The sequence below is a fragment of the Chenopodium quinoa genome, unplaced genomic scaffold (genome assembly GCF_001683475.1).
Source record: "Chenopodium quinoa cultivar QQ74 unplaced genomic scaffold, ASM168347v1, whole genome shotgun sequence".
Taxonomy (NCBI): domain Eukaryota; kingdom Viridiplantae; phylum Streptophyta; class Magnoliopsida; order Caryophyllales; family Amaranthaceae; genus Chenopodium; species Chenopodium quinoa.
The window spans coordinates 3,589,919-3,605,955 of NW_018742461.1; the positions used below are offsets into that span (position 1 = coordinate 3,589,919).

Below are 16,037 nucleotides of genomic sequence, written 5' to 3' on the forward strand. Positions count from 1 at the left end.
AATGATCCAATTTAATTTGAAGGCCAAAGCAAGGTTCAACTCTCCCTTCCACATGTCAAGTCAGCCAAGGTCCAGTCACTGTGGCAAGCCCACTTTGGTCCACGGCCCATCAAGCTTGAAAATTTTACCCTACACCCTAGTGTAGGGTGTGTTCCCTACACCCCCCCTATGCTACGTCGTTTTGTAGCTGGTATTTGCGATTCTTTCCTTTTTTTTTTTTTTTTTTTTCCTTTTTTTCTTTTTTTCTTTTCTTCCTCTTTTTTCCTTTTTCCTTTGATTCTTATTATTCAATTTATGTATATATATGATTTTAAACCCTATTTTTTCTCTCTCTTCAATTGATCAACCAACCTCCATTTTAGATCTACATTTTTCTCTCGCTAATTCATCTTCTTCATTTGATTTTTTGAACGAATTCGTTAATTGTTACCGATCATCAATGGCGAATTCTGCATCTGGAGATTGCGTTGATTTTGATCGCGATTGCGAGCGTGTGTTTCCTTCTGGACTTCGTTTCGTTGATTCGTTTGTGCAACAATGTGAGTAATTGTGATCATAATTTTTCAATTTTTAATTATCCCTAATTTGTTCTGTTATAATGCTCTGTTAATTTGAACTTAATTGATGTATTATTATTCACTTTCGATTTTTGAATTTACTACTTTGATTACATTATGATGAACGTTTTTGGATTGTTGTACTTTGTATGAACATTTTGTTGCTTCATTTGTTGTTTCATTTGTTGTTTTCTCTGTGTTTTAGAATTGTGTGTTTTTGTCGTATATTTTGTAGATTATACTTTCAATTAATCGTTTATGTTTTCTTATTCATTGTTACTAATGTGTTTATGTTCAGTCTTAAAGTCATTTTTGATCATTTATTTTTACATTTTTATATCGATATTATGTGTAGTGGTAAATAATGAAAATATTGTTCAAAATATTATGTGCTGAAATTCTTTTTGCAATTGATCATGTGCTGTTTTGATATTGAACATTTTACTTATTTGTTATTGTTCATTCATGAAACTCTTTATGATCATTTATAATTGTATATTGTGCAGTGGAAAAAAATGATGATATTATGTATTTAGAAGCAGAACAGTCTGAATTAAAGGATAAAGAATTTAAATCTGAAGATGAAGCTTTCGAAGCGTATAATGAATATGCTTTTAGGAAAGGTTTTGGAATTCGAATTGGGAAGAGTAAGAGAAGAAGAGATGATTCTTTTTTGATGAAAAGATTTGTTTGTTGTAATGAGGGATTCAAAGATAATAAGTGTAAGAATAAAAGGATTTATGAGAAGTTGGATCATCGAACTGGTTGTTTAGCTTTTGTGCAGTTTCATATTGATCATTTAGGGGTCTATACATGTACAAGACATGAAATGGTTCATAATCATGCTATGATTCCTCCTGAAAAAAGGCATTTGATAAGGTCTCAAAGAGATGTGAATAAAGAGCAGCTTCTTTTCATTTCAACAATGAAATTGAGTGGAGTCAAAGTTACTGATTCTTTGAGGGTTCTAAAGAAGGAGGTTGGGGGATCTCCTAATCTTTGTTTTACTGCTTCTGATGCTTATAATGCATTGTCATCTGAAAAAGCTGCCCAAATTGAAGGATGTGATGGTAACCAATTGATTAAATATTTTGCCAAGAGACATGTGGATGAGACAGATTTTTATTATGATTTTGAACAAGATGATAGTGGTGCTTTAGTTAGTTTTTTTTGGCGTGATGGTAGGATGATGAGAGATTATCATTACTTTGGAGATTTGTTGGTTTTTGATACAACTTATAGAACTAATAAATATGGAATGATATGTGCTCCATTTGTTGGGATGAACCATCATGGTAACAATGTCATGTTTGGTATGGGTTTTATTCTTAATGAGCGCACCGAGTCTTTTGATTGGTTGTTTGATACATTTTTGCACTCAATGGGGAGGAAAAGTCCCATTACAATTATGACTGATCAAGCACAAGCGATTGCAGCGGGTATAAGAAACATTTTTCCTTCAACTGTTCATCATCGTTTATGTGTATGGCATCTTGAACAAAATTCTAAGAAACACATTGGAGCATTGAGAGCTTTGGAAGGCTTTACAGATTTGTTTGGATATCTTTTGAAGTATTGTGAAACTCCTGCTGAATTTGAATATTTCTGGAAAAGGTAAATTATTGTTTTTTGTATTTATTTTTTATTTTTATTATGTGATATATTTGATTATTATGTGATATATATATGAACATGTAGTGTTTTACATATGATCATACAATTTACTTTGTTATGTATGTTATCATAATATTATTAGTGTCCATATTGTTTATGATCATTATTCTTTACACAAATGTACATATTTTAATTTATATTTTGTTCATTTTTAAATTAATATATGATCATTTCTGTTATACAGGATGTGTGATAAATACAAATGTGAAAATGATGATTGGTTATGTGATTTGTATAAAATAAAGGAAATGTGGTGTCCTGCTTATTCTAAGAAGTATTGGTCTGGTGGTATATTGTCTTCTCAACGTAGTGAAACTACTAATAAGTCAGTTTCACAACGTCTTAATAAGACTCAAGGTTTATGTGATTTTTATCATGTTTTTCTTGATGTCATTTCTGAGTGGAGAAGTAAGGAAGGTGCAAGAGATTACAATACTCTGAGGGGTAATAGGCACCTAGCTTTTGCTAATATTGGTATATTAGTTCATGCAAGATCATTGTACACTATTCAAGCTTATGTTCTTTTTGAAGAGGAGTTCATTAGGGGGACAGCTTATGATCATGTTGATAATGGTTTGCGTTTTCCAGAATATTCATATCTTCTTTGGAGGCCTGGGAAGGATATAATTAAGCATGAAGTTGTTTTTAATAAGGAAACACATGCAATTTGTTGCACATGCATGTACTTTAGTGAGACTGGTTTACTTTGTTCTCATTCTCTTCGAGTATATCATTTGCATTGTGTGCGTAATATTCCACAAGAGTATATAATGAAACGATGGACAAAGGCTGCCATGTGTAGTCATGGTATTGAAGAACCTATTTTGAGGACAAATGTTGTGGCTACTAGTGTTTGGAGGTCACAAACAATCAGAAAGTTTGTTAAGTTGATAACAAGTTGTCAAAATTCTTTGAATGCAAGGGCAGAGGTTGAGTGTTATTTCAATCTGTTAAAAGAAAAGGTTGAGAGTGTATCAGGTGTAATTGACTTTAGTGAACCTGTTAAAGAGGTTGAAATTGTTGATCTTGAGATCAAGAATCCTCCAAAAGCTAGGCCTAAAGGTGAGAGGAATGTAAGGCCTAAGAGTACCTTGGAGAAGCAGTGTAACAAGGCAAAGGGTAATTTCAAGAGGAAAAAGTCTCTGTACACTCCTTACAAAAGGGGTATAGGGCAAGCAGTTGTACAGGTATATGATCATTTCATATTTTCAAATTGATCATTTCAGTTTTCGTAAATGATCATTTATGTTTTTTCTTTTTAAATAGGAACTTGATGAGAACGGTTGTGCTGTTACTTATGCTAATTCTATTAGTGATCCCATTGAATTGATTGTTTTGAGCAATAAACGGGCTCAGGTAAATTCAAATGTGCCAAAAAAAACATTTTATTTATATTTTATTAATATTGATTTTTATAATTTAAAAATATAGGTCGGCTTAAAATCAGCTGTTGTAGAAGAAATTCCTTCTAGTTCTAAGGAATCAAATCATAGTATTTCCAATGATTTTGATCAGGTATATGAACATTTATGATCTATATTATAATTTTTTTTTATTTAATTTTTTATTTTTTATATTTTTTTTTTGGTTTTTTTGTAGGCTACTGGTGAAAGCTCTCTTTCATCTATCATATCTATTGATGTTGATATTTCATCTATTGCTAAGGTTTTTTTTTTTTCCATATTTGTTTGTATAAGTGTTTGTAACTGATCATATACTGGTTTATTAATGATCAATTTAATTTTTTTTAAAGGCAAAGGATTTAAATCTTGAAGGTGTTTCTGCTGTTCAACCTTGTTCTAATTTTGTTGCAAATAAAGGTGCTTCTGGTGTTAAAACTTACTCTCAAATTAATCCAAGAGTTCCAATTCATACTAGTGCGTCAACAAAATCTCCTGTTGTTATTCAACCTACTGTTCCCAGGAATGTTCAAAATCAAACTCAGAATTGTTCAAACACCAATCCAGAAATGATCATATCCAACTCCAGGAATGTTCAATCAACAAATGTTCAAGTTATTTCTCCTACGGTTCAAATAAATGATCAAGGATTTCCTGTTCAGAATGTTCAAGTTACTCCTCCCACAGTTCAAAGAAATGATCAAGGTGCTCGTGTTCCAATTCTTCAATCAAGAAATGTTCAATTAGGTTCTAAAAAGATTTCTTCTAAATATGATAGGTTGTTAGCCTTTTTTGATACAAGTGTAGCTAAACGTTTGGCTAATAAAGATAAATAATTAGTATTCCAGAACTTTATAAACATTAGACTTTTTTGTAATGTTGATTTAATTACTATTTTGTAATTTTGAATTTTCGATCTATTATATAAAAAACTTTCATTCAAAGATTAAAATGAAATATCAATTACAATAATATTAAAATAAAATCCATAAGTCTACTTCTAAAAAAAAAAAATAGTCATATATAAGAAATGAACATATACATAGTTGTAAATGAACATTTGAAACTACAAAGTTGCAAATTTTCTAGCTTTCCTTCTATTTGCTCTTGATTCAGTGTTTTCTTCAAATAACATCAGTTCTGCTGTGTATTGGAGCCTTAGATTTCTAATTTGTTCCACCTGTTGAACAAAATGAATTGTCAAATTTTAATTAAACAATCTTTACTGTTTCATAAATGAATATTATATCTTAAATAATTGATCATTTATAACTCTTACATTGTTTGGTTTTAAATCACAAATCCAACTCTCATTAGGATCAGCAGTGAAGGTTTCCATATGCTTCATAATGTAAACTCCACAGTTTGTATAGTCATTGTTGCTACGCCATTTCATCTTTTCCAAAACAACTGTGTAGTCTTCAATTCTTTTTGCATCTTGATATCCAAGGTGTTTCATGTACTCTGCCAATCCTTTTAACTGATAGAAAAAAGAGTAAAAATTGTTTAGAAGTTTGTATTGTGATGAAGACATGAACAATAAATAAAAATAATTGATCATGTAGTCAACTATAAATGAACATATTATCTCACCATCATTTTTGGTTGTTCTTCATATTTTGCTTTGACTGATACCTTTTTTGGTAGTTTTCTATTGTCAATTATATGAATTTTGTCTTCTATATGATTGACGCACAACAGAAAAAAATGTTGAGAAGTTGATACTGGGAAGAAGACCTGAACAAATTATATAATGTTATTGGACAATATATTGAATGTAATTGAACATTTGTATTAAACAAGAATTAATACCTGTTTATATCCAACAATGCTGTCAATTTTATTCAACTTCAGTTCATTGTCAATTCTTTCTATGAAGGCATTAATTCTTGTCTTCATTGATGATCCTTCTTGACAAACTCTATTTGTGCACATAATGTGCTGTTGAAATACAAACAAACATATAGAAGTTAAATGAATTTTTAGCAATTATTTATCATAGGAAAATAGAATCAATAATATAAAAAAAGAAGAAAGACTAACATGAAGCACTGTTGAGAAATAAATCTTGTTTCTCGGCTTTTTATGATTAAGAAACCTTGCCCATCCATCTATGACACAATTTGTCACTTCAACATCATCTCCAAGAGTTTTCATTTCATTTCTATTGATGAGATTCAAGCCATCATAGTATAAGAGTGCACTGCATTATGAACATTTAATAATATGAATGTGAACATATTTTTATAAAAGATATTAAACCTTAAGTTTAATTAGTGTAAGTAATTACCTTTCATCTTTTCCACCAAGAGCAAAGTCTACTGCAATTTGGTTCATGGCTTTCTCATCTTTAAACAGATCCTTGTACTTGACCAAGTAAGGAGATCGGAAAGCAGGAGGAATTGTTTTCTTTTCGCGTTTTGGTCTTGTTGTTCAATATAAAATATTGTTAAATTAAGAAAATTATGAGGAACATAAATGAACATTTGAGTGTATATAAATAAATTTGAAATTATACCTTTCAACCTTTTCCTTTTCAGTTTTTTTCTTCTTTTCTGCAATTGACTTTTTCTTATCATCATTCCTGGTCATATTACATAACACAAATGTACATTTAGGTATATGAAAATGTTCATTATTATTTTTGAACATTTACTTAATATAAATAATGTACCTTTTTGTGACTTTTGAGGATGAAGCAACAATCTTCTTGTTTTCACTGAAAAGTGAAACAATGTCAGTACATATTAATAAAATAAAAGCTTCTTATGTAACACCCTGAATCATTTTCAATTCATAAAATGAAAGATATTGATTTAACATAAACCTATTGATTTAACATAAACCACACATTCATATTACATATTCAACAAAATAATGTTCACACATACAATAGTTTGAGAAACACCAGTTTCAAGTTACAACACGATAGTAACATAAGTTAAATTGTTCCATCTAGATATTTTATCCTACACCATTACATAACCCTAATAGTAAGACATGTCTTCAGGATTTTACCCCTCCACTTTTTCATCATTTTTTGTTTTTTTCAAAAACATCTTCCTTGTTTTGTTTTCCACCTTCAACTGTGTTTTTTGGATCATCACTTTTTTCACCACCATCTGACCTAGGGTCAGCATCAACCACTGAACCAGATCCTGCATCTAAGAAAAAATTTAATTAGATATAATATAATTTCTTTGTAAATGAACATTTGAGTATTTATAATTGAACATTATACCTGTTCTAGGCAATCCTTCATTATCTGACCTAGTGTCAGCATCAAATTTTGAACCAGTTGCTGCGTCTAACAAAAAAATACAATTAATAATGAATATTTCTTGTTTGTAAATGAACATTTTACACTTTTTAATTGAACATTATACCAGTTCTAGAAAATTCTTCAATTCTTTGTTCTGAAGCTGCTGAAGTTTTACCCACATCCTTTTCTTCAGCTGTATTATAAATCATCATTTTGGAGATACACTAAGTTAATAGTATTTACACATAATAATTAGAAATGAACATTTCTACTTAAGTTTATGTACATTATTATTAAATATATGAACATATTACCATTTGTTGAAATTATTGGTTGTTCAATTATATCACCAAGTGTTGAAAAGGTGGGCCCTGTTTCTGTTTAGGACAATTTAGACCACAAATTTAGAATTTTTCATATAAAAATTAGGATATATAGTCTCTTTTAGTTAGAATTTACCAATGGCTGGAGAAGGTGGAGTCAACCCCAAGCTGAAAGCTTTTCTGATGTCATATTCTTGTTCTTTTTCCTTTCCCTTTTTGGTTAATTTCTTCCCAGTCATTTGCTTCTCAGTTGTTTGCTTTTCAGACCCTTGCATCAGATTCTTCTCAGCTTGTGCAAGTGCATTTAGGAAATCCTCACTGCCAAAGAATTCTTCATCTTGGCTTAGAATTGATGGTTCCCTAGCTACCACCTTTCCTAAAACTTCATCAACTTTTTTCACCAAGTCATTTCCAGGGAAGATATCCTTTGCCTTCACCAATTTTGAAGAAAGCTTTGACAGGTTTGAACAAGTTGTTTTTACCAGGGAAACAAAATCATCCATAAAAACCTATATGAATGAATATTAAAAATTATGCAGTTGAACATTTCAGATTATACAAATGAACATTTATGTTAACAAAAGTGATCATTTTATAACCTTAGGACTTTCTTCAACTTCTGCAGCAATCCTTGGTAGAATTTTCCCTCTCCCAAATCCCAATTCTAATTCAATCTTCAACCTCTCAAGAACCATGTCTCTATTCCATGCAGATATGATAGGAATTTTTCTTGGAGGCCTTTTGTCTAACCTCTGAACTCTATCAAAATAGAACAACTACAAGAAAAAAGAAAACATGGAACAGAACATAAACAATAAAAAAAAGTGCATTTATTTAAATTTAAATGAACATTTTGTATCTAAGAATATACCATCAGAAATTGAAGAGGGCCTTTGTAGAACCCCTTGCCTTGCTGCTTTCTCCAATCAACATGACATTTGATAAGTGAGTCATATACAAACTGACACCAGTTCAAATTTTTTATGTTTTCTTTGTCCATCATAGAATAAAGAAATTTGAAATGGCATTGATTGTTTGATACACATTTCATCAAGCAGTTCACAGCCACTGCTAAAAAGTTAGTAATGAAATGTTCACTTGGTGGTCTGTTGTTGGTGAATTTATCATTTATGTATCCATTCACAATCTGCAAACAAAATGAACAAAACATTTATACTTTTGATCATTTAATGTATTTAAAATGAACATTTAAAACTGATCATACCTGACTCACTGATGGAGTTTTTCCTGACCATGATTTTCTCCATTTCTTCAGAAATTCTGCATACTCCTCACTAATTTTATCAGACTTTGGCTCAACAATTGGAATTTCTCCTGTAGGCAAGCCATAAACTACCCTAACATCCTCTACCTCAATTTCTATTTTTTCATTCTTTGGTAGTTCAAAACACTGGCTATTTTCTTCAAAACTTCCCAATAACCAGTTACAGAACTTTTGATCAAGTTGAGGTAAACTAATGTCAAGAAGTGATCCTAACCCTATATCAACAACTTGTTGTTTTTGGGTAGGTGTCATCTTTTTTATCCATGCAATGAACTTCACATGTCCTCCTCTCTTTGAAGATTTCTCTTCCTCAAATTCATCTTCCTGAATTTCCTCAACTTCATCAGTTTCTATTGCTTGAACCATTTCAGTTTTCATTTTCTTTTTTCTCCTACCTTCAATCTTTCCTTCATCATACAGTACCATCTTTTGCTCCTCCTTTTCAACCTTTGCCTTCACTGAATTCCCTTTCTTTGCCTGTTTCTTCCTTGGCTTTACTTCATCCTCTTCCTCCTCTTCCTCCACCTCATAATCATCCTCACTGACAGGCTCTTCTTCTGCTCTATAAACTGACTCTTCACTATCATCATCACTGTCAGTAGAACTTTCATCAGTAGGATCTTGAGAGGGTTCATCTGATGGTACTTCTTGTATTTTTTTTCTCTTTCCAGCATTTCTCTTGGCAGGACTGACATCTGAAAATTAAATATATATAATTTTGTTTAAGTATTGAAAATGTACAGTAAGCAAATGATAAAATGAACAAAATTGTTTTCTCAAATGATCATTCTATATATAGAAATTGAACATTTATAATATATCATTATATACCTGCTTTTCTTTTGCCAGCAACCTTAGAAGTTTTCTTCACTTCTTCTAGAGTTTTCTTTTTCCCACCTATATATTGAAATTGAACATTAATGATATACCATCATAAATGATCATTCTATACATTAAGATTGAACATTTACCCTTTTTGCCTTGGTCTGGAGGATATTCAGCAGGAGCACCTGCCATTTTTTTTATTGGAGTAGGTGCTGGAGGTGGTGCATCAGCTTCCTTTTGAATAGGAAAATTCCTTGTAGACATTCTTCTCTTCTGTCCTATTTTTGCGGTTTCTTTAGCAGGTTCAACATCCTTCTTCAGGCTTCCCTTTTCAGATTCATCTAACAGAACATCTATTGTTTTTTAAAAAAAATTTATGTTAGTATATTTGAAAGTGTAATATTTATTGTGTAACAGAAAAGTATTATGATTACCTTGGCTCCTTGTAATTCTACCACTTGGCACAACAACAAGGCTTTTGTTTTTGTTTTTCCTTGCAACCATTTTGTATCTTGTTTTCATTTTGGTTGACTGATCACTTTTTTGTGATGATGGAGCTGTCTCCTCACTAAGTTTTGTGGAAACTTTATCATCATCTTGATCTAGAAGATAAGTTTCATCCTCAATTTGAACAAAATCAGGTGCAATTTGTGCTGCATATGAAATGATCAAATATAAAAGATTAAATAAACATTTATTAAATTGGATGACAAATGTTTACTATATACAATATAAATGAACATTTCAGGTAATGAATATGTACATTTTCCACTATTTACCTTTCGGATCTGTTGTCTTTGTAGACTCATCTTCCACTGTTTTCTCTTTAGGGATTTTCTCCTTTTCAGGCTCTTTTTTTTCCCTCTTGTCCTTCTATGAAAATTTAATTAGTTAATATTTATATATTTTTTTTAATCTTATTGAACATTCAATATTATGTAGATCCAATATGAACATTTTATGTAATAAAAATGTACATTTATAAATTTTTACCTTCTACATTTGTTGTCTTTGGAAAGACATCTTCCACAGTTTTGTCTTTAGGGCTTTTCTCTTTTTCAGTCCCTTTTTTTCCTTCTTGTCCTTCTATTAAAATTTATTTAGTTAAAATTTAATTTTTTTAACCTTATTGAATATTTAATATTATGCTTTTCCAATATGAACATTTTTTGTAATAAAAATGTACATTTTAAAATTTTTACCTTTTTCCACAGTTTTCTCTTCTATTGGCCCTTTTTCTTTCTTTTTTGCTTCACCTTCAAAAGTAATAGTATTGTTAAAATTGATATTTATGACTATTAAACAAAAATATTCAATAAATATGATCATTTACCTTTCCTGATTTCCTTGCTTGCCTTTTCCATTCTTTTGAGATTTCTCATAATTCTGATTGTCGATTCTTTGTACTTTCTGTAAATGTATGATATTAACTTTGAAATATATTCATTAATTGATTAAATTAATTCAATTATTTAAATTTAAACATACTTTGGGTTTCTCTCTATGTTTAAATGTATTTCTTGCATCTTGTCCTTTAATGTTGTTATTCTTGAATCATCTTTGGGTTTTCTGATATTTCATTAAAAATATGTTTGAATTTACAATTTTGATTAGTAAATAAAAAAATGAACATATAACTTATATTACTATTGGTCATGAGCAAACTTTTTTGTACTGATTTTCAAATGAACATATAGTCTATCTAAATTGAACATTTAAGTTTTCTTACTTTTGGCCAAGACTATTCTTTACTGGATTGCTTTGCACTTTTGGTTGAACTTCTTCTTGCTTGCTGAAATCAATATTAAGAAATACTTTAAATAAAAAATGCACATAAATTGTACATAAAATATACTGTTATAAAAATGAACATTTATTTATATAAAATTGATCATTAGTATACCTTTCATCCCTACTCTCTTTGTCAGTTGTGTTATGTGTAGCAGACACACTCTTAGTTGTTGCATTAGTAGCAGGAATGTTCTCACTTTGTTCACTTAAAAAAAACAGAATTATTTTATATAATATGATATTAAAGTATGAACTAATTTATACAATGAAGAAGATAATTAGTTATTTTGTATAAAGCTTTTATACCTTATTGTTTGATTTGTCTCTGGTGGTCTTGATTTTGACATAACAAATTTCACTCGAACCTTTTTTTTTTCACTAAAATTTTAAGAATTACCTAATAAGTTTGGTATATATATACAATGTACAATAATTGAATGTAAAAACAATTATTTTATACATATAAACTTACTTGTTTAAAGTGTATCTTTCATAACTATTACCATATTCATTTTGTTCTATAACCTTCTTTAGAGTTAATGGTTCAGATTTCCCATCTCTAAATTGAAGCAAGTGTATCACTCTAAATGGCACATCACTACATTATAAATTAATTACATGACATTAGTTTGAATGCATATCACTGAAATGATTATTATCATATTTATATATGTGCATGATGATTTAATGAAATGTATATTTGTTATTTAAATCTCAATGAATACTCAAATGAACAAATATACATATATGATCATAATTATATCTATAAATGAACATTATGAGTATCAAATATGATCATATACAATGATGTTTCAATGAAATGTACTTTTGTTTTTAAATCTCAATAAATACTCATATGAACAAATATAAATATATGATCATAACTATATCTATAAATGAACATTATGAGTATCAAATATGATCATATACAAATAACATATTAAACAAAGATAAAACCAATTTTATCAAATACAACTAGCATATTAGACATGAACATAATATATTCTGTAAATGACTAATTACCTTGGTAGTGGAGACATTGTTAAATCCGTACCAATTGACTTGTCAATATCTTTTAAAAGTTCCGGATCTACAATTGGATCATTTTGGCGGTTTTTTTTCAATTTGTCTACTCTTGACTGAAGAGGTACATCATCATCATCGTCTCTGTTTTATTTAATAAATTGTTAATGTTTTAGTTATTTTCAGTAAAATCTTAGAACAATTACTACAATCGCAAAAATTTTTAACAAAAATTAGGTTTTACAAATAAATTCGCTCTATAATTTTCATCGCAAGAATATGAACAAATTAGGTTTTACAAAAGTTAGAGTTCATACATTTCTTCAGAAATTTTCAACAAATTACTCGTCTCTGAAGTATTCTTCTCCAAAATCATACTACAATTGCAAAAAATTGAACAAAAATTAGGTTTCACACATAAAATCGCACTATAATTGTCATCGAAAAAAAATGAACAAAATTACTTACTCTTTAGATACATTTTGCTCCGATTTTGCAGTTTCTTCTTTCATGTTCTTCTCTGTAGTGGTTTTTTGCAAAATCGCACTACAATCGCAACAAAATGAACAAAATTAAGGTTTCACACATAAAATTGCACTACAATCTCAAAAAATGAACAAAACTAACGAAATTACTTACTCTTTTTTTTGTGATTGTTTAATTTCATCTCGAATATCAGACATTTGAAGCAATTATGAAGTGTTTTGAAGCAATTTTGCAATAATTTGAAGAGAATTTCGTTCCGATTCGACGGTGTTGATGAGAGAGAAATTCTAGAGAAATGAAGAAGATGGTTTTTAGAGAGAGAATAATTTGAAATGGATAGTTTTTTTTTTTTTTTAATAATATATATGTGGGGTAGGGGAAGTTATTTCTAATTTACTGTGGTTAGTGGGAGTGAGTGGGGGTAGTTACTGTAGTTTGTGGGGGTAGGGGAAAAACGCAAACGCTGCGTTTTGTAGGGGGTGTAGGTTATGGTACCTACACTAGGGTGTAGTGTATACTAATTACATCAAGCTTAGGTATAAAAGCCTTAAAGAGGTTCAATAAAAAAAAAAAAAAGTAAGTTCATTCATACGCTTTTACTCACACAAAGCCCTAAGCACTAAACTCTCTTACACAGCTTTCTCTCTAAATACATAACTGACTTCAGCATCGGAGGGACCTTCCTCGACACAACCCCCCGAAGCCAGTTTACGTGTGTTTGTTGTGCAGGGAATCCTCGGCCAATCATCACTCGGACCGAGACCAATCTTCTCCCACCCAAAAGGGCCTGTCCGTAGGTCCTTTGTTTTCATACCGATACACATACAATAATCATATAATTGCTTGCTAATTAGCCTGATGATGTAATGTTTATTTCTGTCTTGTTTTATTTTGAAGTATGAAAACTTACAAATAACACTTGTTCAATCATGCGTGCATGTTTTCATGTTTTGGGAGAATAATCAATTAGTCTAAATAAGAACGTGTCTTTAATATTTTGAATCGATTATAACTTTAGATCATTGGTTATCTCTAAGACTTGTTACAAAATCTCAATAGACATCATATGAAAAAAATGATTCATATAGCAACATGGTTCGGCAAAAACTTTTGGTTTAAAATTTAATTATTATATAGTTTTCATATATGCTCTATAGGTTGTAGTACAATTTAAGGGTCAACTCATAAACACCTTTTTAAGTAGTTTTTAGAGTTTTGACTTAAAAGATAAAAGGTGTAATTCTGCAATTCATTGTTGTAAGTTAGCTTTTAGTAGTTGAACTAGTGTTAAGGAAAAGCTATAAGATCTAGCTTTTTTTTTTTTTTTTTTTTTGAAACACTATAAGATCTAGCTTTGAGATAAAGATAGATTTGAAGATAGTATATAACTCTTTTTTTTGTTCTTTTTTCTAATCCAAAGTGTAAATTCAAAACATAAATTATTTGAAAACTACTTTGAAAGCTAACATCAACCGCATGCAATAATAAGTAATATGATACCTAACATACAAAGGGATATATCTAACATCTATTGCAACAACTACTATTGTCGAACATACTCTGGATAAAGATTCTCCCCTTTAAGATGAACTTTCCTATGAGTCACCTTTCTCAGCCCAACTCACAAGATAAAGCTAATAATTAAAGCGATAAAACCTTATCATTAGATAGTTATATAGCTGTTGATCGATGTTTAAATTAATTAATCTGACTATTTAAATTAAAATTATGGGGTTTCAATTCAACTTTATCGAACCTCAATAACATATACCTCATGTCCCCATTCAACTATAGTTCTCATTTTATATCGAGGTTTAAGTAGTACTATCACAAACTAAATCCAATCTTCACCAAAATAAAAAAAAAAAAAATAAAAAAAAAAAAAAAAAAAAAACCTAAAAAAAGAAAAACCTAAATCCAATAAAAGATATTAATAGACTGCATAATATAAACACATGAACATGTTGAAAGTTTGAAACAAATCAACCGAAAGAGTATATCACAAGAAAAGATCCCTAAATTCATCATGACAAAGTTAATTAATTCAAATTACTTCTAATAAATCCAAAAACCAGGATCATATATAATCACAGAACTAAAAAAACTATAATTCGCCCAACTCAAATCTCAGTGCAAATCGCACTAAAGTATATATGTATGTAACTATGTGCAAAACAACAGGATCTCTCTTGATATGTGTTCTACATGTTCGTTGAATCATAACCTATCTCTTACACAAGATCAGTATATCTTAATCCAAATTAATTAAATTAATTAACCTACTAATATTCCCATGATGATGTCATACATTCACTAATGTTTTAAGCAATTCCTTCTGATTGGGTAAACTTTCTGCTACTAACAATATAAAATGTGTAACACATGTTACCCTCAACCTTATATTATAATATTATATCATATCATAAAATAAATATAATTAAATAAAGTCATTGGATTCGGGCTGACAAAGGTGACAATAATGCAAAATTGTAAGGAAAAAAAAGGGTCGAACTTTTTTAAATTTTATGTTTGTCTAGGATTTTATTTTCCCTTTTTGGAGAAAACAACTTTTGCAAGAAAAGCATGTGCTTTGCCTAGGAAAGCAAGTTTAGGTTTATTTAGCTTTCATTTACTACGTAGTATATACTTATGGATTATTAATTAATCAAGTTTTTTAATTGGTAGGTGGGTAACATTTAGGCCTTAATCTTGTGGTTTTTTTTATTCTTCTTAGGCAAATCTTAGATTGATTATTAATATTTATTGTGATAAATTCCTCAATTGTTGATAAACTAGCTTTGTGTTCCTCAATTATTATGATTTCTATGCTTAGTAAGTTACTAGGAGAATATTTAAATTTGTGTTTATACCCTATGTTCACACTAAAACAGTTGATAGAATTATTAACGACTATTATCTATGACGATGCAATGGAGCGAGTTTGAACCTCTAATCCTTGGCTTTGATATTTCATTAAAAAAAAATAATAATAAAAAATTAAAATAAGCATTACTTACTACGTAGTATATGAGGGAGTATTTTAATCACGGAGTATAATATAGTCTATGCTCATTCATTTTTCTGTGTTATTACTCATTTACCAACTTTATTATTCAATTATTTTCTTTTTTTTTGTGCTATGCTCATGTATATAAACTTAGAAAGAGTATAGTAAGCACTTTTATTTTGGAAATTTCAATTATATAATATCAATAATTCTTGGGTGAACCTGGTCCGCAATAAACTTTATTGTGGACCAAAGGTCTCACGTGCCAAAGCAAGTTATATAAATTTGACCCCATTTACCTAGAGGTCACTATATACAAATATAAGGTAATTATATCAAATTATATAAATTTTGACGACATTTACACAGAGGTCACTATATATAAAAATAAGATAACAATAACA

The 16,037-nt window shown here is 29.6% G+C and overlaps 4 protein-coding genes across 7 annotated transcripts; 1 reads left to right on the forward strand and 3 right to left on the reverse strand.

Annotated features, from left to right (window-relative positions):
- The first annotated feature begins 262 nt into the window (after positions 1–262).
- Positions 263–4,490, forward strand: LOC110718979 (protein FAR1-RELATED SEQUENCE 5-like). The gene is made up of 7 exons (XM_021897915.1): positions 263–539; positions 1,064–2,171; positions 2,416–3,418; positions 3,498–3,587; positions 3,663–3,746; positions 3,831–3,896; positions 3,985–4,490. The coding sequence occupies exons 1-7, from the start codon at positions 305–307 to the stop codon at positions 4,465–4,467; spliced, it is 3,069 nt and encodes a 1,022-aa protein (XP_021753607.1). The 5' UTR covers positions 263–304; the 3' UTR covers positions 4,468–4,490.
- Positions 4,491–4,618: 128 nt separating this feature from the next.
- Positions 4,619–6,663, reverse strand: LOC110718801. 2 transcript variants are annotated; one of them, XM_021897713.1, is made up of 8 exons: positions 6,650–6,663; positions 6,150–6,350; positions 5,922–6,056; positions 5,675–5,834; positions 5,444–5,572; positions 5,225–5,368; positions 4,911–5,111; positions 4,619–4,811 (listed from the first exon to the last, which is right to left on the reverse strand). In XM_021897713.1, the coding sequence occupies exons 2-8, from the start codon at positions 6,281–6,283 to the stop codon at positions 4,698–4,700; spliced, it is 1,017 nt and encodes a 338-aa protein (XP_021753405.1). In that variant the 5' UTR covers positions 6,284–6,350; positions 6,650–6,663; the 3' UTR covers positions 4,619–4,697. The 2 variants fall into 2 exon arrangements, with proteins under 2 accessions (XP_021753405.1, XP_021753404.1); XM_021897712.1 differs by lacking the exon at positions 6,650–6,663 and having other exon boundaries at positions 6,150–6,357.
- On the reverse strand, positions 6,447–10,135 carry LOC110718980. Its single transcript, XM_021897916.1, has 12 exons — positions 10,090–10,135; positions 9,761–9,979; positions 9,473–9,679; positions 9,333–9,398; positions 8,442–9,196; positions 8,088–8,363; positions 7,816–7,992; positions 7,353–7,725; positions 7,208–7,270; positions 7,018–7,086; positions 6,873–6,932; positions 6,447–6,789 (listed from the first exon to the last, which is right to left on the reverse strand). Exons 1-12 carry the CDS (start codon positions 10,133–10,135, stop codon positions 6,665–6,667), a joined length of 2,436 nt encoding a protein of 811 aa, XP_021753608.1. The 3' UTR covers positions 6,447–6,664.
- On the reverse strand, positions 9,838–13,432 carry LOC110718803 (biorientation of chromosomes in cell division protein 1-like 1). 3 transcript variants are annotated; one of them, XR_002510977.1, is made up of 11 exons: positions 12,780–13,432; positions 12,609–12,686; positions 12,458–12,517; positions 12,141–12,284; positions 11,230–11,322; positions 11,056–11,118; positions 10,660–10,736; positions 10,529–10,582; positions 10,320–10,412; positions 10,106–10,199; positions 9,838–9,979 (listed from the first exon to the last, which is right to left on the reverse strand). XR_002510977.1 is itself a non-coding variant. In XM_021897714.1 (10 exons), the coding sequence occupies exons 1-10, from the start codon at positions 12,821–12,823 to the stop codon at positions 10,171–10,173; spliced, it is 735 nt and encodes a 244-aa protein (XP_021753406.1). In that variant the 5' UTR covers positions 12,824–13,432; the 3' UTR covers positions 9,995–10,170. The 3 variants fall into 3 exon arrangements, 1 of the variants encoding a protein (XP_021753406.1); XR_002510978.1 differs by lacking the exon at positions 11,230–11,322; XM_021897714.1 differs by lacking the exon at positions 9,838–9,979 and having other exon boundaries at positions 9,995–10,199.
- Between the last annotated feature and the right edge of the window lie 2,605 nt (positions 13,433–16,037).